This window comes from Bubalus kerabau, chromosome 15, assembly GCF_029407905.1.
Source record: "Bubalus kerabau isolate K-KA32 ecotype Philippines breed swamp buffalo chromosome 15, PCC_UOA_SB_1v2, whole genome shotgun sequence".
Taxonomy (NCBI): Eukaryota; Metazoa; Chordata; class Mammalia; order Artiodactyla; family Bovidae; genus Bubalus; species Bubalus kerabau.
The window spans coordinates 54,719,601-54,747,227 of NC_073638.1; the positions used below are offsets into that span (position 1 = coordinate 54,719,601).

Sequence of the window (27,627 nt, forward strand, 5' to 3'; positions counted from 1 at the left end):
AGGTCTTTGCCCATTAAAAAAAATCAGGTTGTTTTCGATTAAGTTTTGATGTTCTTTGTTTATTTTGGATAACAGTCTCATATCACATACATCTGTTGCAAATGTTTTCTTCAAGTCTGTGGCTTTTCTTCTCATTCTTTTGACACTGTCTTTTGCAGAGCAGAAATTTTTAATTTTAATGAAGTCCGTCTTATGAATTACTTATTTTATGAATCATGTCTTTGATATTTTATCTAAAAAGGCATCACCTTACCAAGTCATGTAGATTTTCTCCTGTTGCTCTCCTTTTTTGACAGTATTGCAGGCATTGCAACCACAGTTTCAGCTTTTGGAGTGGAGGGAGTTGTTATGACCCTAGAAAGGTAGAGGGAAGTAAAAAGAAAATTAAGAAAAGTTAAGTCCCACATCAGCAGACAGGAACTATTTTTTTTCCTGTTGTTAAATTAATGTTCTTTTTGTACTAAAATTCAGGGAACATGAAAGCTTAATCATGACTGATAAATATCTTAGTATAATTAAAATGTTAAGTGTATACATGTTCTCCCGTAAGCTTTAAGAGGCATTGTAAATGACTTTGATTTAAAAGCGGAGATTTTCATTTCTCTGACCTTTTTTCCTGCTTCATTTCTCATAATAGTCTAGGTGGATTGAAACCATATTTCCTAAGGCTTCTAAGAAATTATTTTGATATTATAGCTACACTTATGTAAGCTTAAATCCTAATAGCATTTTTACCCATTATATAATAGAGTGTTTCAGAATTTAGGGAAACCTATTGAGTAGTAAATGAAAATGAGATAAGAATATTATTACAGGCATACCTTGGAGATACTGAGAATTTGGTTCCAGACCACCATAATAAAGTGAATACTGCAATAAAGCAATAAAACCAAAGTTTTTGGTTTTCCAGTGCACACAAAAGTTCATTTTATACTACACTGTAATCTGTTAAGTGGGCAGTAGCATCATGGTTTAAAAAAACAATGTACATACCTTAATTTAAAAATACTGATCATCATCTGACAATTACAAGGTTGTCATAAACCTTCAATTTGTAAAAACCATGATACCTATCAAGTGTAAGAAAGTGAAGAACAATTAAGCTAGATAAGCCTGTGCTGAATCATTCGCTCTAGACGTTAATCTCATTTCTCCAGTATAAACTGAGATCTGAAGAGATTTTAATCCATTGTGTATGGATTAAAGCCTTGTGTATATGTGTCTCAGGAGGGCTCCAAGACACCGCCCCCCTCACCCCCCACAGGTTTAATGATTCACTAGCAGTGCCCCCAGGACTCAGCATATAGTCCTAGTCGTGGCTATGATTCATTGCAGTGAAAGGATACAGATTAAAATCAGCAAAGGGTAAAGGAACGTTGGACAGAGTCCAGGGGAAACCAGGCATAAGCTTCCAGAGTTCTCTCTCAGTTGAGTCTCACAGGACATGCTTAGTTCCCCCAGCAACAAGTTGTGACTACATGTGTTAAACGGTGCGAACCAGGGAAGCTTCTTAGAGGCTTATTGCCCTAAATTTTCTATTAGGGGCTGATCATATAGGGACTGTCTGCCTAACATGTTTCAGAATTCTAGAATCCCATCAGGAAAAAAGGTATTCAGCATAACTGCATAGTTTATACAGACTGTTTAGGTAACAGTGAACCTGTGCCTAATCAGGGTGCCTGAGAACTCGCCCAAAATCTTCCTAGCCACCAGTTAAGGACTAACCCTGTACTCAAGCCTAAGATAGGCAGTTAGGCCTGCTATTGTTGTCTTTTCTGCATGGGTGTGTGTATATGTGTGTAGCATTTAGCATGTGATGCTCTTACTAAATGTTAGCTGCTTTTATTACAGGGATTCTTCATTGATTACTGCTACTACTAAATGTGGTCTGCATTCCTGTGAAGTAGATTTGGCCAGTATTTTGATTTCCATTTGAAAGATGAGACCAAGGCAAAGAGAATCTTTGATATATCTAGATACTCTCACTTAATTGACAGAGCAGGTGTCAAAACCTAATATGTTCTTTTTGCAAGCCAGTAGGGAAGAAAAAAATTATTTTTGCCCTGTTGACATTTCTAGAGGGCATTATTAAAATAGGAAAAGGCTTAAATATTTAAGTTAATGTCACATTGGACCAGTTCATGACCTTTTATGCTTAACTGTTTTTGTAATCAAGAATTACTTTGTTGACTGTAATTTTTTGAACTTTTGGGCATGATGCCAGTTAATGCAGCACAGTCCTGTTGGGAGAAGTTGCAAAAAGTGACTTTATCATTTTTTAATCTTTAAAGCATCAAGATACATTAATCTTAATCCAACAGTAAGCTAATCTATATCAGTACTAGTCTTGGTGAGTAGAAATTAATCCTGCCCTTGTCATTACCTTTTACCCTCAAATGCATCAAGGCATAGTAATATTTCAGTCAGTATGCCGAGTTCTTACTTGGCCTTATATATGAACTTTGAGATTTCTTAGTAAGTATCCCAAAGTGAATTTAACTTTTCATATAATAAATGTATCAAAGCAGTTGGGTAATTATCTTCGTCTCTCTTAAGTTGTACTTGCAAATAAACCAGACCGAACTACCATTTCTTAATCTCGTCAATACCAGAGGCAGTTTTATAGTTATTAGATTCTACTGCATGCCACTCAACTGTCTGAAAATAGTTTACACAGTGTTTTCACTTTCATTATATTCATTTTATCCTCATACTTGGCTGTCATAGTAGGTATTTTTCTGATTTTTAGAAGAGGAAGTTAAGACTGACTTATTTGAGACTCTGGAAGCTTCTGAGTTTGGGATCAGGCTTTTAATTTTGTATTATTTACACTATATAATAAAGATGTTAGGCTCTTTGGACATTTTCTTCTAAATGCCGTCAAGAATTATTTTAAAGAAAACAAATTCTCTAACAGTAACTAAAAATTATAATCATTTTTATTAGTCTGTCACGAAAGTATTTTTGGTCCCTTGTGTTAGATAGTAGACTTATTAAAAGCCTGAATAAGATTATGCTCCTTATGTTGCTTCCAAATAAAAATATAGATTTAGAATTTTTAAAAGTAGATATGAGAAAAGTCTTACACTTTGTACCAGAAGAAACTGATAGAATTTGTTACTATATTTTGGCCTGAGGAAGGTCTTTCCAAATATGATGCAAAATGCAGAAGTCATAAAGGAGAAGTTTGATTACTACAACTACACAAAAATCACCACTGTAAGCAAAGTCAAGACAGATGATAAACTAAGAAAAGTATTGCTCTTCATGTGACACAAGGGTACTTTTTCTTACATAGAGCTTTAACAAATCTGGAAGAAGAAGTTAACTCCAACAAGAGTAAAGGAAATGTATATACTTTTCATATAAAAGGAAATGTAAATTACTCAAATATATGAAAAGTACTCAGTTTCATTCATTAAGCACATAAGGTGAAGAATTTCACCAATTAGATTGGGAAAGCTAAACAATTTCAGCACTCATTGTGCTGGCAAAGGTGTGAGGAAATTGCAGTCTCATGCATCACTGGTGGGACTATAAGTGTGTACAGGTTTTATGAAGGGGGATTTGGTATTGTCTGCCAGAATTAAAACACATATTCTTTAACTTAGCAGTTCTGATTCCAGCAACTTAATCTATGGATATACTTGTAGATATGCAAAACAATTCATATGCAAGATCACTCATTGTAACGTTGTTTTAATAGTTACTGGAGATTTAAACTCACTTCATACCTCTAATTTGGTCCTCATTTTTATTCTAAGGAGTAATTTGTCTTCTCTGTCTTTTTTTTCCTTAACCAGTTTTGAGTTTTGCTTCTGAATCATCTCATAGTACCATGTGAAAAATAGAGTCAGCCAGTAGTTGTTAGTTGTTGTTTTTTTTTAACTTTATATTTTATATTGGCTTCCCTGGTAGCTCAGTCGGTAAAGAATCTGCCCGCAGTGCAGGAGACTAGAGTTTAATTCCTGAGTCAGGAAAATCCCTTGGAGAAGGAAATGGCAACTCACTCCAGCATTCTTGCCTGGAAAACATCCCATGAATGGAGGAGCCTGGTGGGCTTACAGTTCATGGGGTCGCAAGAGTTGGACATGACATAGTGACTAAACCACTGTATATTGGAGCTAATTAACAATGTTGTGGTAGTTTCCAGTGGACAGTCCTACATATACATGAATCCATTCTCTCCCAAACTCTGCTCCCACTGGTTGTTATCAGTAGAAATCTACTCTGGCAGAAAAGGAATTTATTGAGAAAGAATATTGGGTAAGCTAAAGTTATCAGCCAGGTAGCTACAGAACTTGGCTTGGAAAATGGCAGTTAAGATCCAAGAGCAAAGTCTATATAATATGAAATCTTTGACAGTTTTTATAACTTCGAGACCTAGTGTGTTTTTAATTGTTCCTTGTTGCTTTAAGGAATATATATTCTGTTCATTGAATTCATAAATACATAATCAAGTTTGTTAATTTTATTGTTCAATTTTTCTGTATTTTTATTACCTTTGTTTTTTTATTTTTTGTATTTTATTTTTCTGTATTTTTATTACCTTTATTACCTGATCTGTTTTTAATTGGAATATGTTAAAATGTTTTACTATAATTTTGGATTTATTAGTTTCTCTTATAGTCTTATTGTTTTGTTTTGTGGTAGGTTCATACAAGTTCATAGTTATTGTATCTTCTTGATGAATTCACTTTTTCATCATTATATAGTTTTCATCTTTATACCTTAATTCTTTTTCTCTTAATTTTGCCATGTACTAGTTCTGTGGTCGTGGGGAAGTCATTAACCCCTCATTTTCCTTATTGTAAGATGGTTATAATACCTGCTTTACAAAGTTTCTGTGAAGATTCACTGAGAAAATGTATATGAAATATTGTTCAGGAATAAGTTCTTCATAAATGGATTAAAAATATTTTCCTTTTTTTTCTTAAGGGTTTTGCTTTTCTCTTCCCTTTCCACTGCTCTTTTAGAGCATCTGCTTTTAAACACTATTTGCCTATAATTAGAAGTGTTCTTAAGAGATATGATTAAAATAGTCATCAGGAGTTTATTTTTTAAGTGGATGAAGGTGATGGAATGTTTTCCTCCCAAGCCCTAGGTCTAATAATTCTCTCCTGTTTGGTACAGCTTTAAGTTCCTGTTTTCTGCATCTGCATTAGGTCCAGTGTTTCTGTCTAAGAATCTTCCACATTTCTCTGGTGTAAATGAGTCTTTCTAAAGTAGTTGAGACAACTGAAAAAGGACGAAAGTCACCTTTTTGAGGAGCCCACTTTTCTACAACAGATATTATCAACCTGAATGGATGTAGAGTTATTAGTAAGTCTTAAATACCATGTTTAAGTCACTAAATATATACATGGGGGTGTATAGAAGTGTCATGTACATGTAAGAAGGCTGAAGTGTGTGTTTTCTCCTTCCTTTTTATAGCATTTAGGACTTATCTTTTATTTGTTCCTAAGTGGGATTTTTATTTTTTATATAACCAATGTGCATTGTGTGCCTCTTGTGGGCCTGGAATCTCGGATTTAAAACTATATATAGAGAAGAGAAGAACACAGAATTTCAGCTGAGAAAGCAACATAAAAGGTTTAGAAATATGTGGCATGTATACTGTAATTAGGTAGTCAAGAGTTGAGAGAGACAGTGCTTTAGAAAGATGAAGTTGTGACCAGTCTCTGGAAGACCTTCAGTGACATTGAAGAGTTTTGACTTTATTCTATAGGCTGATCAAAACCACTGAAGGCTTTGAGGATAAAAAAAAAATCAGGGTATATACTGAAAATATTTATAGGTTGTAATCTGTTGGCAGGGTTGAAAAAGAAGTAGAAAGAAACAGTATGAGTAAAACCTTAGCTTATTTAAAATGTCACTTGGTAATATTTAACTGAGAACTTTTTAAAAAAAAACTAAGTAAATAATTTTTGGCCTTGTCAGTGGCACAGTGTGCGGGATCTTAGTTTCCGGGTCAGGAGTCAAACCTGCGCCTCCTTCAGTGGAAGCACGGAGTCTTACTCACCGGACTGACAGGGAAGTCCCGAACTAAGAGCTTTAAATATGGTTTTCCTTGAGGTCTTTTACCATGTTATTTTATCAGTGAGACCCTTCAGACCACTCTGTGTACTCTTTTTTTCCTTCCATCTTGTGTTTATTTTCCTTCATAGCCCTTAGTACCATCAGCGGTATTATACACACACACTAGTGTGTTTATTGTCTGTTTCCCTCCACAGTTTTGTAAGCTCCAGGATAGCAAGGACTTTATTTTTTCAGTGCTTCTCCCCAGTGCTCAGGACTGTGCCTGGTTTATACCCTTTAATAAGTATTGGTTGAATGAATGAATGAATTTTCAAATTGTGGGAAGATGACCACAATTTTTATGTGCTTTATGATGTAGGACAAGATCTTGGTTCCTTCCTAGAAAGTTCTGCTAAAAAGTGTTTTCTTTTCTCATTTCTCCAGAGTTTATATTCAGAGCGCCAATCAAATTAAGCAAGCCTGGGGAATTTCGTGAGGAATATGAAAGCCTGAGAAAGGTATAGTATACATATTATTATGCCATTCATTTTCTTAAAGTAAATTGGAATAATGACATTAAAGAGTACTTAGTGGAAGTTTAGATTTAATAGGGAATTTTAAAATTGATAAAGTAGAACCTGTCTGCATTATAGCAAACAGATGAAAATGTAGCTCACAGAGCCTATCATACACCTGCCACAGTAACTGGCCACCAGGAGAGGTGTTCCTGGCATTTAAATGTTAGTTAAAAGCTAACATTTAACCTTTAATAATAATAGCTTGTATTATTTTTCATTATCTTATAAGGTTATTCTAATTACATGTGTTCTCTAAGAACTGTAACTTAGACTGATAAAGGAGTAGTGGGATAATTTTCTAGTTAGAGAACATTTACCATCGGGAAAGCTTTTAGCTGTGTCCACATCATCTTATTTTTGATGTTTTCAAGCTAATTGTCTGGGAATCATTTGGAAAATTAAGACTTCAAAAAGTCTGGTTATAAGAAGCATAAGATTTGTATTATCCTTCCCCAGCCCTCTCCCTGAACCACCATCCCTTACCTAAGATCATAATGATTAGATAATCACTCTACATGTAAATGTTTAATATTTTATAAAGATAAATAATCCACTTAATCTGAATCAGACATCATCATAAAGCAGAGACAAGACAATAGCATTACTATGGCATTTTAGACTGAATGAAAGGTCATATTAAAGAGAAAGAGAAGAGAAAAAAGACTGCTTAATTACTCTATATTTGATCTTTTCTTTTAAACGAGTGTCAAATGTTGACATGGGTCCACTTGCTCCTTTTATATTAGAGTTGTGAGTTTTTTGTTTTTCATTTTAAATCAGTTACAAAGCTTTTTTCTACATAGAAAGAAATTGTTCTCAGGGGCTACATGAGCCCCTGAGGGGCTACAGATTTCTCTTCAATAAAATTCCGGAATATGCAGATATTTAGTTTTAATGTAACGTTTTAGAAATTTGGAGAATATGGAAATTTTAAAGCTATCAGCTTGAATATAATGAGAAAATAAGGACTCAGAGGTAGAAAAAAGAACTAAAGCAGAAGGCATAGTAAGTATAGAGATTTTTTATAAACCTTAGTAGAGAGACAGAAACCTTGAGGAACTATCCTTTTGTTCCTGTTAGGAGGGAGGGACAGAAAAAATAGTTTTAAAACTATAGTTTTAAAAGTGACTGATAGCATAATGTTGAGTGAAGCCATGACAATCTCATTCTGTATAAACTGGATTGGAATTGAAAAACACTCACCTATGTCATTGTGTTGAATAAATTTAACCATAGAGTCTCCCTGCCTCCCTTCCCCAAGTACCCAAGTTATCCTTCAACCATTATATTATCTGGAAAATGGAAATCCAAGTCATAGAACCAAATTATAGTGGATATGCCACTATTGTGGCATATCCGTACAGTGGAATATTATTCAGCAACAAAAAGGAATGGAATACTGACACGTGCTACCGGATAGATGAACCTCGAAAAGATGCTAAGTGAAAGAAATCAGATGAAAGAAGCCACATATTGTATGTTTCTATTTATAGAAAATGTCTAGAATAGACAAAAGTATAGAGACAGTAGATTAATGGTTGATTGAGTAGAGGTGGGAATGGGGTTAACAGTAAATGGGCATGAATGATTTTATTGCAGTGATAAAGGTTTCTAAAACTGATTTATGGTGTGTTCCACAACTTGGTAAATTTACTAAAAATCATTGAATTTTTTGAAATGGATGAATTATATAACATGTAAAAATATGCCTCCATAAAGTAAAAAAATTAAGATACTGGACATTTGGATGGAGAACTTGATAAAAAAGATGTCTTTTAGAATGCATATTTTCTGAAACAAAGCAAATATATAATTATCTAGATGAATCCCTAGGAAAGGGAGATATTTAAAAGTTTTTACTGAGCAAGTGATGGAAATTAATTCTACACAACTCATTACTAATTTGATGTACAATACACTTTGCTTAGTATACTTTATTATTTTGTTTAAATGACAGTAAAAACCTTTATAAAGGCTCTAAAAAAGTTATCAGAAAGTTTTATTCCCCTGATTCTAGGTCTTTTAAAAGATGTTTGCTTGCTAATCATAGATCCTTCTACCCATGGTGTAGTGTTATGCTTACTGAGGTTACTATGAGTGTCTAAATTTTATGATTCTATAAATAGGTTTATATTTCTAAATATGTTTAAAATTTTCTTCCTGTCATGTGTTATAGCTAATTTTGTCTTTTTTATGCAAAAATATGCAGAGCAAACTATGAAAGTTCTTCTTTTTTTTATTTTCCACTCTCTTCCCCAGAGATAACTAGCATCAACAGTTTAGTGTATATCCTAGATTTTTAATGTACTTACACACACACGCTCACATATGCTTTTTCAGTATAAATGAAATCATGATGTATATTCATTTATTCAACAAATATTTATTATGTCCTCACTGTGTGCCAGGTACTAGGGATATGATGCTGAAAGAGACACCCAAGGTTCTTGCTGTCAGGGAGATTCCATTCTAGTGGGAAAGATGAACAGTAAATAAGCAAAAAAGTATTTATTATATATTAATAAAGCAAGGTAGGAAGAGTTACAGGGGAGTGGAAGGAAAACTTGAGACACAAAACGACTGTTTTTAATACAGGGATCAGGGAAAATGTCAGAGAAGGCAACATTTGAGTTGCTACCTGGAAGAGGTGAGGGAGCAAGCCAAGTAAAGTTGTGAGGAGAGAGCATTCCCGGCAAAGGAAACAGCAAACACACAGGCCCTGAGATGGAAACAGGTTTTCCTTGTTAAAGGAACACCTTGGCTGGAACTGAGTGTACAAGTTGTAGATGGAAGTGCGGTAATGGGATTTGGTATGATGTGAGTTGTGAGAGAGAGGATTGCCATATCAGAGAAGGCCTGCTGCTGCTAAGTCGCTTCAGTCATGTCCGACTCTGTGCGACCCCAGAGATGGCAGCCCACCAGGCTCCCCCATCCCTGGGATTCTCCAGGCAAGAACACTGGAGTGGGTTGCCATTTCCTTCTCCAATGCATGAAAGTGAAAAGTGAAAGTGAAGTCGCTCAGTCGTGTCTGACTCCTAGCGACCCCATGGACTGCAGCCTACCAGGCTCCTCCGTCCATGGGATTTTCCAGGCAAGAGTACTGGAGTGGGGTGCCATTGCCTTCTCCGCAGAGAAGGCCTAGTTGCCTGGTAAGGACCCTAAGTTTATTTTAAGTGTGTTGGGAAGCCAGTAATATGATCGGACTTATATCTGCCTGCAATGCAGGAGACCCCAATTTGATTCCTGGGTCAGAAAGGTTCAGTGGAGAAGGGATAGGCTACCCACTCCAGTATTCTTGGGCTTCCCTTGTGGCTCAGCTGGTAAAGAAGCCGCCTGCAATGGTGGAGAGCTGGGTTCTATCCCTCAGTTGGGAAGATACCCTGGAGAAGGGAAAGGCTACCCATTCCAGTATTCTGGCCTGGAGAATCCCGTGGACCAGTCCATGGGGTCGCAAAGAGTCGGACATGACTGAGTGACTTTCATTTTCATACTTTTAAAAGGTCTCTATTTGCCTTGTGGGGAATACACTGTAATAGGCCTAGGAATTAGGAATTGTATTTACTATCAGTAGTAGAGACAACAGTATTCTTGGGCTTTCCTGGTGGCTCAGATGGTAAAGAATTCACCTGCAGTGCAGGAGACCTGGGTTCGATCCCTGGGTTGGGAAGATTCCCTGGAGGAGGAAATGGCAACCCACTCCAGTATTCTTGTCTGGAGAATCCCATGGATGGAGAAGCCAGGCAGGCTGCAATCCATGGGGTCACAAAGAGTAAGACATGACTGAGAAACTAAGCAGAGCAGTAGAGACCCCAACATAATGACTCAAATAAATTAGGAGTTTTATTTTTTCAAGTAACATAAAAGCTGGAGGTAAACTGTCCTGGACTGATTCGGCAGCCCTAGGACATCAGAGGTTCAGGGTCCTTTTATTTTTCTGTTTAGACGTCTTTTAGCATGCCTGTCTCCTTGTGGTGTGAGATGGTTAATTCTTCTCTAGAATTCCATCTAGACAGAAGGTAAGGCAGAAGGGCATATGTCAGCTGAATTTGGTCTTTTAAAGAGCTTTCTCCAAATCCCCACCCAGTGACTTCTCCTATATTTTGTAATTTAGTGTCACAGACTTCCTGTGGCTGTCAGGAAAGCTGGGAAACACAGTGTTTTAGTTGGGTACATTAGTTTCCTCAGTAAAATTAGGATTCTTTTAGTAAGAAATGAAAAAATGAATACTGGGTAGGCAGTAGCTCTCTCTGGCTCATGGGGCAAAAATGGAAATAAGACCAATTAGAACACGGAGTAAGCAATGGGTTGGGTTTAACCAGGATTAGAAACTACGCTAAGAAGTATGACAGAGGGAATGATGCAGTGGACCTGAAGGTGTATACAAGGAAGTTGTAATTTTGGACTGTGGTTGCTTTAAGAAGCTTGTTTGAGGAAGGAATTGAGAACATGAGGGGCGTGGTGGACAGGGAGAGTGGTTGAGTTGGTGGACTGGAAGTTTTGATGGGGATAAAGAATTATGAAAGTAGGGTGACTAGCATATTAGTAAAGTTGGAAACCTAGAAGTGGTGGTCTAAGTGTGAGAGGCTTAAATGTGATGCTGAGAGGTAGTTTTAGTTATTGAAAATGACAGTTTGGGGTATGATTGTGGGAGGACGTAACTGAAATAGGATGGAAGAAAAGATTTATCTAGAAGGAAGTGAAGAACCTGAGAGAAAATACTGCTATTGAAATCTTCAGGAATGATCACAGGAGTAGCTGGGCAGACACTTTGGTGCTGAGGTTTTCTGTGAATAAGGGGAGTTGACAGGCAGAGTAGGTGACTACCACAGAAAAGGGTTGTGAGTATTACGGTCTAATGGTAAAGACTTCAAAGGACCTAGGAGTTTTAAGGAAAAATATGATCTATTCTGTAGCCAGTTTCTTTTTATTTTCTTTTCTTTTCTGACAGTATGTTTTTTTGTATGTGTGGATGGGAAGCAGGTGCTTTCATGTAGGTACTTTTTTCATACCGAATGATATTTCATGATGTGGATGAGGTGTACATAATTCATTTAACCACTGATCATTTAAATTGTTTCCCATTTTCCCCGATTTTGAAGAGATGTTGCACTAAACATGTATGAATATATCTGAGCAAATGTTAAGTTAGATTCCTAGAAGTGAAAGTGCGGGTCAAGTGGTATATACACTTTGTATTTTGGTGGATATTAAAAAGACTTTTTCAACCTAACTTTCTCATCAACAGTAAAAGAGAGTCCCTTTTCATTATTTTTAATATTTTGCTATCTCCTGAATAAAATATCTCATTGTTTTCATTTACATTTCCTGGACTACTAGAGAGGAGGAGCATCTTGTGCTTACTGCCCATTTCTTTTTTTGTATGTGTGAATTGCTTATTTAGCAATTTCACACCTTTAAGTGTGAAAACTAGTTCCATCTTCTGCATATTTGTGATCTTGTTTGCTAATGGCATGCTATTTTTTTCTGTACTTTTATAGATATGTTCCATTAAAGAGAAGTTTCCTGACATTTCGTGTTGTTTTAAGCAGAAGGAGAATATTAGAATGTGCTCAGCCCTCCATCTTGTTGCATTGATTGGCGAAAGAATATTGTTAACCCTGTGTTGGGAGCTTCCCCTGAAGGAGGGCATGGCAACCCACTCCAGTATTCTTGCGTGGAGAATCCCATGGACAGAGGAGCCTGGCAGGCTACGGTCCATCGGATTGCAAAGAGTATGATCCTATTGAAGTGAATGAGCACAGGGGAAAGATTAAGGAAGCACCAAGAGGCCAGAAGCTCCTACAACTCTCACAAATTATTTCTGTAGTCTACTATCATTCGGTGGTAGACCATTTTACCAATTTAGATAAGAAAATGAGACAATTACGGATGCACAGGCCTCTCAATTTTAAAGTGCCACTGGGACTACTGCGCTGGCATCATCTGTGGGTGGTGTGGCACGTATGTGTGAGCTGGGTACTGTAGGAGGCCATGGTGACATGCAGGGTTCTGCACTTCATGTTCAAAGTGGAAAACCATTTCCTAATGGCATTTCTGTCATGATGTCCTGGGAATGAAGGCCTTAATGATGGGAAATGAAGTAAAATGATGGATGGATTTGGACCTGAGGCTGATCATTTTGTTGCAGAACTGACTTACAGTTGGGGCATCGGAGACTAAAAACTTGGCAATGACTTCATGATTATCACACTCACTTCTAGCCAGTTCAGTTCAGTCACTCAGCCGTGTATGACTCTTTGCGACCCCATGGACTGCAGCATCCCAGGCCTCCCTGTCCATCACCGACTCCTGGAGTTTACTCAAACTCATATCCATTGAGTCAGTGATGCCATCCAACCATCTCATCCTCTGTCGTCCCCTTCTCCTCCTGCCTTCAATCTTTCCCACCGTCAGGGTCTTTCCTGATGAGTCAGTTCTTCACATCAGGTAGCCAAAGTAATGGAGTTTCAGCCTCAGCATCAGTCCTTCCAATGACTATTCACAACTGATTTCCTTTAGGATGGAGTGGTTGGATCTCCTTGCAATCCAAGGGACTTTCAAGAGTCTTCTCCAGCACCACAGTTCAAAAGCATCAGTTCTTCGGTGCTCAGCTTTCTTTATAGTCCAACTCTCACATCCATACATGACTACTGGAAAAACCATAGCTTTGACTAGATGGACCTTTGTTGACAAAGTAATGTCTCTGCTTTTTAATATGCTGTCTAGGTTGGTCATAACTTTCCTTCCAAGGAGTAAGCGTCTTTTAATTTCATGGCTGCAGTCACCATCTGCAGTGATTTTGGAGCCTAAGAAAATAGTCTGTCACTGTTTCCATTGTTTCCCCATCTATTTGCCATGAAGTGATGGGACCGGATGCCATGATCTTAGTTTTCTGAATGTTGAGTTTTAAGCCAACTATTCCACTCTTCTAGCCAGGCCATCAGCAATGCCAGGAAGCTGGAGTGGCCACTCAATGAGGTTGCAGGAGGTGTTTTTGAAACCAAAGCCCCTGGAGGATATAAATTCTGTTTGCAGAACCGCAGTCCACCGCAGACAGATCCTATATTAAAAGTAACTCTCCCAGAGTCTGATCTTGAGAAGTCCTTTGGCTACTGGTATAATTTAGTAGGAATGAAAGTTTATGAAAAAGATGAAAAGAAGCAGAGGACTTTGCTGGGCTCTGCTGATAACCAGTGTAAGCTGGAGCTATAGGACATCTTGGAGGCAGTGATCTTGCAGCAGCTTTTGGACAAATTGCCTTTTCTTGCCCCTAGAAAGGGTTGTCAGAAGACTTGATAAAATGGGAGAACTGGGGGATTCTGACTCCCCTTGTGAGTCTGGACACTCTAGGGAAAGCAACAGTGCAAGTGATCATTCTGCCTGACCCTGATGGACATGAAATTTGCTTTGTGGGAGATGAAGCATATTGAAAACTCTAAAAGATGGATCCAGAGAGAAGCAAATTATTGGATGATGCAATGGCGAAGATGAAAGTGATGAATGGTTTGCTTCACAAAATAAAACAAGGCTTCAGGTTAACTGAAGACATCATGTGTAACAAGCATTAGTGTTTCCTGTTTCAACACTTGTGAGGCCTAATGCATGCATTACATTATGTGATAAATGCTGTCATAACTTGGTTGTTTCCTGCACAGCTAGAGAGGCTGGGGTGGTAAAGATCTGTGTATTTTAATCTTTGAAAGGTCTGATATATTTTAGAAAAATCCCATCCTTATTAGTCCATTTAGAGCAGAACCCTCACTGTCATCCTTGCCATCACCGGAAGGGCACACTCTATGTGTGACTGTATTACATTAGTAATAAATTCTTCTCTAGCCTGAGACAGATGTATGGAACATTACCTTTGGTTGGGGGAATTTTGATAAGCATGTAACTTTAATGAGAGCAGTTACATCCAGATTTTTTTTAAAGTGCCATTGAACAGCACTCTTCCCACCAGCCCTGTGTTCATGACACCACTGCATTGGTTATCTTTTACTGTGGAATTGAGAGAAGCTCCCCCAAAACGTGGGGACTGCTGCGGTCACCAAAATAGGTATAGTTTGTATTGCAGGGAATATTTGTTGGAAGACCTCTTAAAAATTCATTAGTCCAATTACATCTTTCATTTCAATCACATTCTTACAGAGTATAAGCCTCATACAAAAACTTTGTCATTTTTGGTCAGGGCTATATCCTTAGCTCTAAAAGCAGTTATGAACACAGATTCTCGTGTGCTGTAAATGTTCATAGAATTAAACTTACTGCATATAGGCCCCATGTCTAGTACTAAAGTGGGAGAGGAGACATCAAGGATGAATAGGACATGGTTCCAAATTGAAAGAAGTTCATATGTGTTTTATTCTAAACTCTTTAAGTATGGCTAGTTAACATTTGAAGTACTATTAATAATAGGGAATACATACTCTTGAACAGTTACTTAGCATTTGAAAGACTGTAATCAGAATTTTCTCTACAGAGGCTCCTAGAAACCCTTCAGTTATTTCTGCAATCATCCAGTGCCTGAGGTTTGTTGATTAGCATAATGAATATTATAAATGTTTTCTAAATTTTTAATTTTTGTAATGTTTAAACAAATATAAAAAGGTCAATAAAATGAACACCTGTATACCCATCACTCATATTTTGCAGTTATGAAGATAAATAATTTTTCATGGTAAATGGGTATTATTCATGACATGATTAGCTACAAATATTCTGTAGGGATCTCCTTCTTGAATCAACAGGATTGAAGAATCTAGTGAGCTCCACAGCCTGTTCCTTCAGTGGAGGCTTGCCCTATGGCTAGGAATTCTGTTTGCTTTTGTGTTTAGCTGTCAGACAATTCAATTATTTGATTCTAACCAGAAGATTAGTTGAACCTCCTGCTAGATGATTGCCTTGAGTGAACCTGTCATACAGGTTATTTATTTAGTATCTAAAAGGATAGAACGCTAGCTGGAACTTAATGATACTTATATAGTAAGTTATATGACACACAAAAAACCTTTTAAGTGCTGTGAGATATATATGACATAAAATTTGTCATTTTAACCAATTTAAGTGTACAATTCATTGGCCTTAAGCATACATTCATCAGATCAGATCAGATCAGATCAGTCGCTCAGTCGTGTCTGACTCTTTGCGACCCTATGAATTGCAGCACGCCAGGCCTCCTTGTCCATCACCAACTCCCGGAGTTCACTGAGATTCACGTCCATCAAGTCAGTGATGCCATCCAGCCATCTCATCCTCTGTCGTCCCCTTCTCCTCCTGCCCCCAATCCCTCCCAGCATCAGGGTCTTTTCCAATGAATCAACTCTTCACATGAGGTGGCCACAGTACTGGAGTTTCAGCTTTAGCATCATTCCTTCCAAAGAAATCCCAGGGCTGATCTCCTGTTGTGCAATCATCGCTGTTCTCTTTCTCCAAAATATTTTTATCACTCCAAACAGAAACTCTGTACCCATTTATCGATATCGCCCCATTCCATCATACCCCCCAACCCCCGTTAACCTCTAACCTACTTTCTTTTTTTTACAAATTTGCCTATTCTAGATACGTAAGTTAGAGTCATATCATATTTGTCCGTTTGTGACCTGGCTTATTTCACGCAGCATGTTTTCAAGGTTTATTCACATTGTAGCATGTTTCAGTAGTTCATTCCTTTTTATGGCTGGATATTCCGTTTTGTCAAGGCTATGGTCTTCCCAGTGGTCCTGTATAGTTCTGAGAGCTGGATTGTAAAGAAGGTAGAGCGCCAAAGAATTGGTACCTTCGAACTGTGGTGCTAGAGAAGACTCCTGAAACTCTTGGACAGCATGGAGATCAAACCAGTCAATCTTAAGGGAAATCAACCCTGAATACTCGTTGGAAGGACTGATTTTGAAGCTGAAGCTCCAGTGTTTTGTTCATCTGATGTGTACAGATGACTCATTGGAAAAGTCCCTGATGCTGGGAAGGATTGAGGGCAGAAGGAGAAGAGGGCATCAGAGGATGAGATGGCTGGATGGTATCACCGATGCAATGGACATGAACTTGGGCAAACTTTGGGAGATGGTGAGGGACAGGGAGGTCTGGTGTTCTGCAGTCCATGGGGTTCCAGAGTGTCGGACATGACTGGGCAACTGAACAACAACAGCATTTCATTTTTGTTAATCCTTTCATCTCCTGATGGACTCTTGAGCTCTCACTTTTTGGCTGTTGTGAATAATGCTGCATAAACATTGAAATACAAGTGTCCGTTTGCCTCCCTCTTTTATTTTGGGTATATAATTAGGAGTGGAATTGCCAGGTCAAGGGAATCATTAAACTGTGTTCTACAGCAACAGTACAATTTTACATTCCTACCAACAATGTGTGAGGGCCCCAATTACTCACATTCTTGTCAGCACTTATTATTTTCTGATTTTTTTAAAAATAACCATTCTAGTGGGTATCTCATTAGGTTTTGATTTGCATTTCCCTAATGAATATGATGTTGAGCCTTTTTTCATGTCCTTATTGATAACTTTGTGTTTCTTCTTCAGAGAAATGTCTGTTCAGGTCTTTCTGCTCAATTTCGAGTTGGGTTTTTGTTGTTGAGTTGTAAGTTTTATTTTAAATGTATTCTGGGTATTAAATCCTTATCAGATACATGATTTGTAAATATTTTCTCTCACTGTGTAGGTTGTTTTTTCATTTTTTTGTTAGTGTGCACAAAAGTTTTTAGTTATGATGAAGTCCAAGTAATGCTTTTTCTTTTTGGTCTAAATTGCTTAATGCTTTTCTGTTTCACTTTTTCACTCAGCGTAGTAATTCCAAGATTCATTCAGCTAGTTACATGTATCGATAATTTATTCTTTCATACTGCAGAGTAGTATTTCATTGTACATGTCACAGTTTGTTTATCTGTTTGCCTCTTAATAGACATTTGGGTTGTTTCCAGTTCTTAGCTATTACAAATAAAGCTACTGTGACCATTCACTTGCAAGTCTTTGTACAAAATAATTTTTTTTTCTCTTAAGTAAATTCTTAACTTGAAATTGCTGGATCATATGGTATGTGTGCTTCCTTTTCAAAGAAACTGCCAAACTTTTCCAAAGTGGTTTTCCCATTTTAATTCTTACCAGTAGTGTATGAATGTTCTGGTTTCTCTCAGTCTTTGCCAACATTTGGTAGGGTTAGTCTTTTTAATTTTCACAATTCTAGTTGTTATGTAATGGTATCTCATTGTGGTTTTAATTTGTATTTCCCTAAGAAAGGCAGTGCCAAAGAATGCTCAAACTACCGCACAATTGCACTCATCTCACTAGTAAAGTAATGCTTAAAATTCTCCAAGCCAGGTTTCAGCAATACGTGAACCGTGAACTTCTAGATGTTCAAGCTGGTTTTAGAAAAGGCAGAGGAACCAGAGATCAAATTGCCAACATCCGCTGGATCATTGAAAAAGCAAGAGAGTTCCAGAAAAACATTTATTTCTGCTCTACTGACTTTGCCAAATCCTTTGACTGTGTGGATCACGATAAGCTGTGGAAAATTCTTGAAAAAGATGGGAATACCAGACCACCTGACCTGCCTGTTGAGAAACTTGTATGCAGGTCAGGAAGCAACAGTTAGAACTGGACATGGAACAACAGACTGGTTCCAAATAGGAAAAGGAGTACGTCAAGGCTGTATATTGTCACCCTGCTTATTTAACTTATATGCAGAGTACATCATGAGAAACGCTGGGCTGGAAGAAGCACAAGCTGGAATCAAGATTGCCGGGAGAAATAGCAATAACCTCAGAGATGCAGATGACACCACCCTTATGGCAGAAAGTGAAGAACTAAAGAGCCTCTTGATAAAAGTGAAAGAGGAGAGTGAAAAAGTTGGCTTAATGCTCAACATTCAGAAAATGAAGATCATGGCATCTGGTCCCATCACTTCATGGGAAATAGATGGGGAAACAGTGGAAACAGTGTCAGACTTTATTTTTGGGGGGCTCCAAAATCACAGCAGATGGTTATTGCAGCCATGAAATGAAAAGACGCTTACTCCTTGGAAGGAAAGTTATGACCAACCTAGACAGCATATTAAAAAGCAGAGACATTACTTTGTCAACAAAGGTCCATCTAGTCAAAGCTATGGTTTTTCCTGTGGTCATGTATGGACGTGAGAGTTGGACTGTGAAGAAAGCTGAGGGCCGAAGAATTGATGCTTTTGAACTGTGGTGTTGGAGAAGACTCTTGAGAGTCCCTTGGACTGCAAGGAGATCCAACCAGTCCATCCTAAAGGAGATCAGTCCTGGGTGTTCATTGGAAGGACTGAGGTTGAAGCTGAAACTCCAATACTTTGGCCACCTGATCGAAGAGCTGCCTCATTTGAAAAGACTCTGATGCTGGGAAAGATTGGGGGCAAGAGGAGAAGGGGACGACAGAGGATGAGATGGCTGGATGGCATCACCAACTCGATGGACATGCGTTTGGTTGAACTCCAGGAGTTGGTGATGGACAGGGAGGCCTGGCGTGCTGTGGTTCATGGGGTCACAAAAAATCGGACACGACTGAGCAACTGAACTGAACTAAACTAATGACCAATAATGTTGAGCATCTTTTCATGTGTTTATTTGTATTTTCTTACTGTTGAATTTTGAAATATTTTTGAATACAAGTCTTATCAGGTATTTGATTTGTAAATATTTTTCTCCCTGTATCAATCTTTTCATTTTCTTAGAGCCCTTTGAATGGGAGAAGTTTTTAACTTTCAAAAAATACACTGTGTACATTTTTTTTTTCCTTTTGTAGATTTGCTTTTGGTGTTATATCCAAGATTTCTTTTTCCAAAGTTAACAAAGATTTTCTCCTGTGTTTTCTTCTAGAAGTTTTATAGTTTTAGGCTTTATATTTAGGTCTGTGATCCATTTTGAGTTAATTTTTATATATGTTGTGCATATGGATGTCCCAGTTATTCTGGCACATTTGCTGAAGAGACTATCCTTTCTCCATTGGATTGCTTTTTGCACCTTTGTCAAAGATTAGTTACCTGCATATTGTGGCTTTGTTTCTAAACTCTATATTGTATCTGTATCATTAATCTGTTTGTTTATTATTACACCAGTACCATGCTGTTTTGATTATTGTAGCTTTATAGTAAGAAGAGTCAGACACGACTGAGCGACTTCACTTTCACTTTTCACTTTCATGCATTGGAGAAGGAAATGGCAACCCACTCCAGTGTTCTTGCCTGGAGAATCCCAGGGACGGAGCCTGGTGGGCTTCCGTCTATGGGGTCGCACAGAGTCGGACACGACTGACGGGACTTAGCAGCAGTAGCAGCAGCATAATAAGAAGTTATTTTGGCTTCTTGGTTCACTGTATATCCATCTGAATTTTAGTATTGGCTTGCCAATTTCTACAAAAACACTTGTTGGCATTCTGATTCGGATTGCCCAGAGTCTATAGATCAATTCGGGGAGAATTGATATCTCAGTAATTGAGTCTTCAGACCCATAAACATGATATCTTTCTATTTATTTAGTTCTTCGTTAGTTTCTGTCAGCAGTGGTTTGTGGTTTTCACTTTCCAGATCTTTTATCAGATGTATCTTAAAGATTTCACATTTTTGGATATTACTGTAAGTGGTATTATAATTCTTGCAAGTATATAAAAATACTATTGGTTTTTACATTTTGATACTTTATCCTACAACTGTGCTAAACTCATTTAGTAGTTTTAGTAGCTTTTTTTGTAGATTCTAGTGAATTTTCTACGTGGAGGATCATGACTATAAATAATGACTTTTTATTGGAGGACTTTTACTACCTGATTTTAAAATGATAGTCATCAAGAGAGTATGGTATTGGCATAGGGAAAAGACATAGATAAATGGATAGAATATAGTCCTAGAATAGACCCCCTCATAATAGGAATATCAAGTCAATTGATATTCCTAAGGGCACAGAAATAATTCAGTGGCAAAATAACAGTCTTTTCAACAGTGATGTTGGAACAGACTTATCCTGTGAATAAGTCAGTCTTGATCTGTATACCATGGATCATAGACTAAACATAAAAGCTAAAATTATGCAGAAGAAGACCTAGAAGAAAAAAATATTGCCCTTAGGGTAGGCAAAGATTTATTAGACAAGAACCCCAAAAATCCTAATCACAGAAGAAAAAAATGATATATTGAATTTTATTAAAGTTAAAATCTTCTATACGTTTAGAAAATAAACAAAGCAAATACTGGGAGAAGATATTCTCAAAATATCTAACAGCTGACTTTTATTTAGAATTTTTTTTTTCATTTAAACTTTTTTTTCCCCATACTTTTTTTTTTAATTTATTTTTTTTTTTTACTTTACAATATTGTATTGGTTTTGCCATACAGCAGCATGCATCCGCCACTTGATTGAAAACAGTCACTTCACAAAAGAAGACATGCTACCGAAAATGTGAAAAGGTGCTCAACATAGTTAAACAGCAGGGAGATAACTCACTAAAATCATGTATGGGATATCCCCTACTTTCTATGGAATAGCTAAAATTAAAAGGCTAAGAATTCCATGTGTCCAAATGAGTGTGAGAATAAGCTGGGTTTCTCATGAATTGTTAGTGGGATTATAATCCTCCCTCCATATCTACGGGGTAATGGTTCCAGAAACCATGTGGATACCAAAATCCATGGATGTTCAAGTCCCTTATGAAAAACAGAGTACAGTTGGCCTTTGGCATCTACAGGTTCAGTGTACACAGGTTCCACCAAAGGCAGATTGATATTTTTAAAACGCTTATTTATTTTATTTTTGGTTGCACCAGCTTTTCATTGCTGCATGCAGGCTTTCTCTAGTTGCAGAGAGCTGGGGCTGCTCCTCATTGCAGTGCGTGGGCTCCTCACTGCAGTGGCTTCTCTTGTTGCACAGCACAGGCTCTGGATGTACAGGCTTCAGTAGCTGCAGCACGTGGGCTCGGTAGTTGAGGCCCAGGCACTCATTAATTGAGGCTCACAGGCTTAAGAGTGCGAGCTCAGAAGTTGTGGTGCACGGACTTAGTTGCTCTGTGGCACATGGAATCTTCCTGGACCAGGGACTGAACCCATGTCCCCTGCGTTGGCAGGAGGATTCTTATCCACTGCACTACCAGGGAGTTCTGGCAGATTGATTTTTGATCTGTGGTTGGTTAAATTTATTGATGTGGAATCCATGGATATGGAGGACTGATTGTATACAATGGTATATCTCCATAGGAAACATTTTGGCAGTTTATAAATTTAAACATACACTTATCTACTTGACGTTTCCCACTCCAGGACTCTTGTCTGGAAAATCCCATGGACGGAGGAGCCTGGTAGGCTGCAGTCCATGGGGTCGCTAAGAGTCGGACATGACTGAGCAACTTCACTTTCACTTTTCACTTTCATGCATTGGAGAAGGAAATGGCAACCCACTCCAGTGTTCTTGCCTGGAGAATCCCACGGATGGGGGAGCCTGGTGGGCTGCCGTCTATGGCGTCACACAGAGTCGGACATGACTGATGTGACTTAGCAGCAGCAGCAGCAGCAGCAACTACTTGATGGAGCAATTCTACTTGTAGCTGTTTAGACAAGCAAAATAAAAACATCTGTTCAGAAAAAGACATGAATGTTCATAGCAGCTTTATTCATAATGCTCCAAACTAAATACAACCCACATGTATAATACTTGAATGGATAAACATACTGTGGTATATTCATGCAGTGGAATATAACTTATACATAAAAGGAATATAGGGAATAGAGTATTATAATGAACTTAGTAGCATGGATGAATATCAAAAATGTGCTGTGAATGAATCTTGACATAAAGGAATATATGCTGTATGATTTTATAGTAGGCAAAACTAATCTGTAATCACAGTTATAAAATTAAGTGTTGGTTTGAGCTGCGTAGGGTGGGAGATTGATTACTAGTGGGTTTTTTATTGTTTTTGGTTTTGGCCATGCTGCATGATTTGTGGAAACTTAGTTCCCTGACCAGGGATCAAACTCTGGCCCTTGGCAGTAAAAGTATAGAGTCTAAGCACTGTACAGGGAATTCCCACTAGTGGGTTTGAGGTGACTTGGTGGTAAAAATGCTCTGTATCTTGATTAGGGATATGGTTGCATGGATATATACATTTATTGAAGTTCGTTGAGCTATGCATTCCATATGTGATCATTTTATCATATGTAGGTTATTCCTTAACATAGTTGATTAAAAAAAGAATAAAACAACAGCTCAAGGTGGATTGTAGATCTGTATGTGAAATGTCAAATAATAATTCCTTCAAGATACTATGAGGGAGGTGACTGAGTGAGTGTGACTTTGTAGACATGGGGTTTGTGCTGGGGATCTTGGGGAGGAGGGTGTGCCTGTGGACCCTCCTTTTCTTGGCAGGGATTCCCGATCCATGTAATGTATGGAGGTAGAAGGAATGGGCTCTGGCCTCCTGGTGTCATGTCTTCAGTACCAGCAACTTCCAGTCTGCTGGTTCTATCCTCAAGTGCCGGGAACAGAGCAAAAAAAAAGAGATACTATGAGACGATTTCTTTTTAAAAAATCACTAATGTTAAACTGCATTAAAACTTGGAGCTTCTTGTCTTCAAAAGGCACTACCAAGAGAATAAAAAAGGCAAGCTAGTATGGGGGGGGGGAAGTGTGTGTGTGTTTCTTGTATGTATGTATTTTTTCTTGAAAATTGCCTCATATCCAAAAAGTATAACTCCTATAAATTATTAGGGGAAATTCCAAATATTTGAAAGGAGAAAGGGCAACAATGTGAGTAGGCATGTCATAAAAGAGAATTCCCAAATAGTCAATAAGCACGTGAAAAACTGCTCTAGATCTTTAGTCATCAGAGAAATACAAATTGCAGTCATGATGCAGTATCAATATGCATGCACTGGAATGGCTAAAATAGACAGTTCTGAGTGTTAACAAGGTTGTGAGCAGCTGTCATTCCTGCTCCACTGCAGATTGGGGTGGGAGTATAATTTGTACAATTAATTTGGGGAAGCTATGGCAGTGTACCCCTACTTTATGACTAAACAGCTTCTCTTCTAGAATATATCCCACAGAACACTATATGTATCAGGATACATTTTCAAGAATGGTCATAGTAGTTTATTTGTGAATAAAAAAATTAATAGTTACACAAATATCTATAATAATAAAATTATTGAGTTATTTTGTAGTCAAACAATGGAGTAGTATAAAACAATGAGAAAGAACAAACTACTAAATACACCTACATGGATGAATCTCACAAATGGAATGTTTAGTTTTAAATTGGGGTCAGTTGCTTTATAATGTTGTGTTAGTTTCTGCTATACAAAAAAGTGAATCAGCCATGTGTGTACATATATCCCTCCCTCTTGGATCACAAATGAAATGTTGACTGAAGGAAGAGAGATTCAATACGTACATAAAATTCCATTTATATAAAACTCAAAAATAGGTGAAAGTATGTTTTTGGTGTTGTTAACTGGGATCATGGATACTTTGGGGTGAGGAGTAGGCACAAGGGGTTCTTGATTTGGGTGGTGGTCACATGGATGTGCTTATTTTGTAGAATTTTTCATGTTTTACATTTATCATTTGTACACTGTGTGTATAGTGACTTGGTTTTTAAAAGTTTATTTTGGGGACTTCCCTGATGGTCCAGTGGTCAAGACCCCGTGCTTCCACTGTAGGCTGTGTGGGTTTGATCCCTGGTCGGGGAACTAAGATCCCACATGCACAGCACAGCCTAAAAGAAGTTTATTTGAAAAATTAATAATGACAAAGTAAAGATACTTTGAGGAAAAAAATTACACGGTATTCTTGGTAGTGTGGCTGAGAATGAGATTACTATACGGAAGTCAATAGTTGTCACTGATAGTATCTAAAAATGGAGGCAGGGAATTCCCTCGTGGTCCAGTGATTAGGACTCACCCCTTCCACTGCAGGGGGCACAGGTTCCATCCTTGGTCAGGGAGCTAAGATCCCGTGAGTGCCCAGCATGGCGAGTAAATAAATAAACATTTTAAAAAATGGAGGCAGTAAAAAGCATCCCACTTTACAGAGGTGGGCAACTTCACTTGGTACAGTCTGAGATTTCTTGTTTTGGCTCACACTGCTTGCTTCTTGCTTTTAGCTCTAGGGCTCCTCTGTGGTTGCTGTATGGTGCTTTCCATGGGAACTTACTGGAGTTGTACAAGTCAGTGTGAGGGGTATTTAACATCCAGTGGAGCAAACCTTGGTCAGCAGGAGGTGGGAGTCTATGTATGCACGCACGCGCGCACACACACATACATATATATGTATATAATATTTGCTTCCCCGTTTCTCACTTCAGATTGAGTCTTGAGCTGGATTTCATACAGTTTCTCACATTGTCCTCTGTAGGACAACTATTAGCCCAACCACTTTTATTGGCTTGCTGTCTCTTGTTGTACCATTCCATCCTTAACTCCTGCTCCCCAGGAGCCTTCTACTCAGACTCTGACCTGCTCACCTTAACAAAGAACTATCTGGCCCAAAATGTCAATAGTACTGAGGTTGGGAAACGCTAGTATTTGAAGCCAGTGGTTTGCTTTAAAATCTAGCTCTTCAGTGTTCAAACACAGACTTTAGGAAATAACCACTGAGTGTTAATTTTTGTGTCTATAAAATGGTAATGATAGGTACAAACAAAGCCCTTGAGGATTAAATAAGGTAAGCTCTATAAACTTCATATCTGAAACATGGAAGAGTTCAATAAACAGCAGCTATCAATTCTTATTCAGGTTTATATGCTATTGTGTGACACTATCTGAGCCATTTTCCCTGAGTATAAAAACTCTTTCCTAGAGACCAAGTTCTCAAGTCCTTATAAATAACCATCAAAAGGGACCAAAAACTAGCATCTACAGAATCCAGTATAGAGAAAATACCAACATGATTCATATGAAGATTTAAACAGATATATGGGGTTTTCAATTTTTTAAACAGATATATGGGGTTTTCAATTTTGTAAATTTTTAACTTCAATTTGATGCTGTGTTCACAGAGACTCAACATTGCAATGAAAAAGTTGTTTTGCCAATAGCACAAGTTCACTGTCAAAAACTTTGAGAGCAGCAATAAACATTATTAGGAAGCAAAGCATGCATTCTGAAACACTTAAAAAGCCAGAGAACATAGTATGTAAACACAATTAAGCACTGAACAAAGTAACACTAAAAAACATAAAACAGGAAATTTTAAAGTTTTTTTAAAATGGCAACATCTGTGTATGTATATATTATTGGGGGCTATCTTATGCATTTAGGATGTTTAGTAGCAGTTCCTGGCCTCTACCCACTAGATGCCAGTAGCAACATACATCTATCCCCTCAGCTGTGACAGCTAGAAGTGGCTCCAGACATTGCCAGCTGTAAAATCATCCTTGGCTGAGAACCACCAAGGTAAACGTAGATTGCCTTCCCTGGTGGCTCAGACGGTAAAGCATCTATCTGTCTACAATGAGGGAGACCCGGGTTCGATCCCTGGGTTGGGAAGATCCCCTGGAGAAGGAAATGGCAATCCACTCCAGGACTGTTGCCTGGAAAATCCCATGGACAGAGGAGCCTGGTAGGCTACAGCCCATGGGGTCACAAAGAGTCGGACACAACTGAGCGACTTCACTTTCAAAGGTTATGGCTCTGAATTTGAACACATTACCTAACTCTGGAATGGGCGAATTTAACTCAGATAATCATTATATCTACCACTGTGGGCAAGAATCCCTTAGAAGAAATGGAGTAGCCCTCATAGTCAAAAAAAAGAGTCCAAAATGCAGTTCTTGGGTGCAGTCTCAAAAATGACAGAATGATCTCTGCTCTTTTCCAAGGCAAACCATTCAGTATCACAGTAATCCAAACCTATGCCCCAACCAGTAACGCTGAAGAAGCTGAAGTTGAATGGTTCTGTGAAGACTTACAAGACCTTCTAGAACTAACACCCAAAAAAGATGTCCTTTTCACTATAGGGGACTGGAATGCAAAAGTAGGAAGTCAAGAGATACCTGGAGTAACAGGCAAGTTTGGCCTTGGAGTACTAAATGAAACGGGGCAAAGGCTAACAGTTTAGCCAAGAGAAAGCACTAGTCATAACAAACACCCTTTTCCAACAACACAAGAGAAGACTCTACACATGGACTCTCACGAGATGGTCAATACTGAAATCAGATTGATTCTGTTTTTTGCAGCTGAAGATGGAGAAGCTCTATACAATCAGCAAAAACAAGACTGGGAGCTTACTGCGGCTCAGATCATGAATCCCTTATTGCCAAATTCAGACTTAAATTGAAGAAAGTAGGGAAAACTACTAGACCATTCAGGTATGACCTAAATCAAATCCCTTATGCTTATACAGTGGAAGTGAGAAATAGATTCAAGGGATTAGATCTGATAGAGTGCCTGAAGAACTGTGGACCGAGGTTCGTGACATTGTACAGGAGGCAGTGATCAAGACTATACCCAAGAAAAAGAAATGCAAAAAGGCAAAATGGTTGTTTGAGGAAGCCTTACAAATAGCTGAGAGAGAAGCGAAAGGCAAAGGAAAAAAGAAAAGATAAACCCATTTGAATGCAGAGTTCCAAACAATAGCAAGGAAAGATAAGAAAGCCTTCCTTAGTGATCAATGCAAAGAAATAAAGGACAATAACAAAGAATGGGAAATTTTAAAAAAGAAAAAAAGAAAAGTAAAGAATGGGAAAGACTAGAGATCTCTTCAAGAAAATTTGAGATACTAAAGGAACATTTCATGCAAAGATGAGCACAATAAAGGACAGAGATGGTATGGACCTAACAGAAGCAGAAGATATTAAGAAGAGGTAGCAAGAATACACAGAACAACTGTACAAAAAAGATCTTCATGACTCAGATAACCACGATGGTGTGATCACTCACCTAGAGCCAGACATCATGAAGTGTGAAGTCAAGTGGGCCATAGGAAGCATCACTACACACAAAGCGAGTGGAGGTGATGGAATTCCAGTTGAGCTATTTCAAATTCTAAAAGATGATGCTGTGAAAGTGTTGCACTCAGTAT

The 27,627-nt window shown here is 38.0% G+C and overlaps 1 protein-coding gene, 1 non-coding gene and 1 pseudogene across 2 annotated transcripts in view; all 3 read left to right on the forward strand.

The window, feature by feature from the left end:
- RNF169 (ring finger protein 169) overlaps positions 1 to 27,627 on the forward strand; it is an 89,906-nt gene that overhangs the window by 27,008 nt on the left and 35,271 nt on the right. Inside the window, exon 2 of the mRNA XM_055549089.1 lies at positions 6,463 to 6,536. Within this exon, the coding sequence (XP_055405064.1) occupies positions 6,463 to 6,536 (74 nt within the window). The remainder of the gene's footprint in view (positions 1 to 6,462; positions 6,537 to 27,627) is intronic.
- LOC129628672 (glyoxalase domain-containing protein 4-like) lies at positions 9,397 to 15,231 on the forward strand (annotated as a pseudogene).
- Positions 22,955 to 23,091, forward strand: LOC129629405 (small nucleolar RNA SNORA57). Its single transcript, XR_008703231.1, has one exon. It is a non-coding gene; the product is annotated as a small nucleolar RNA SNORA57 (small nucleolar RNA).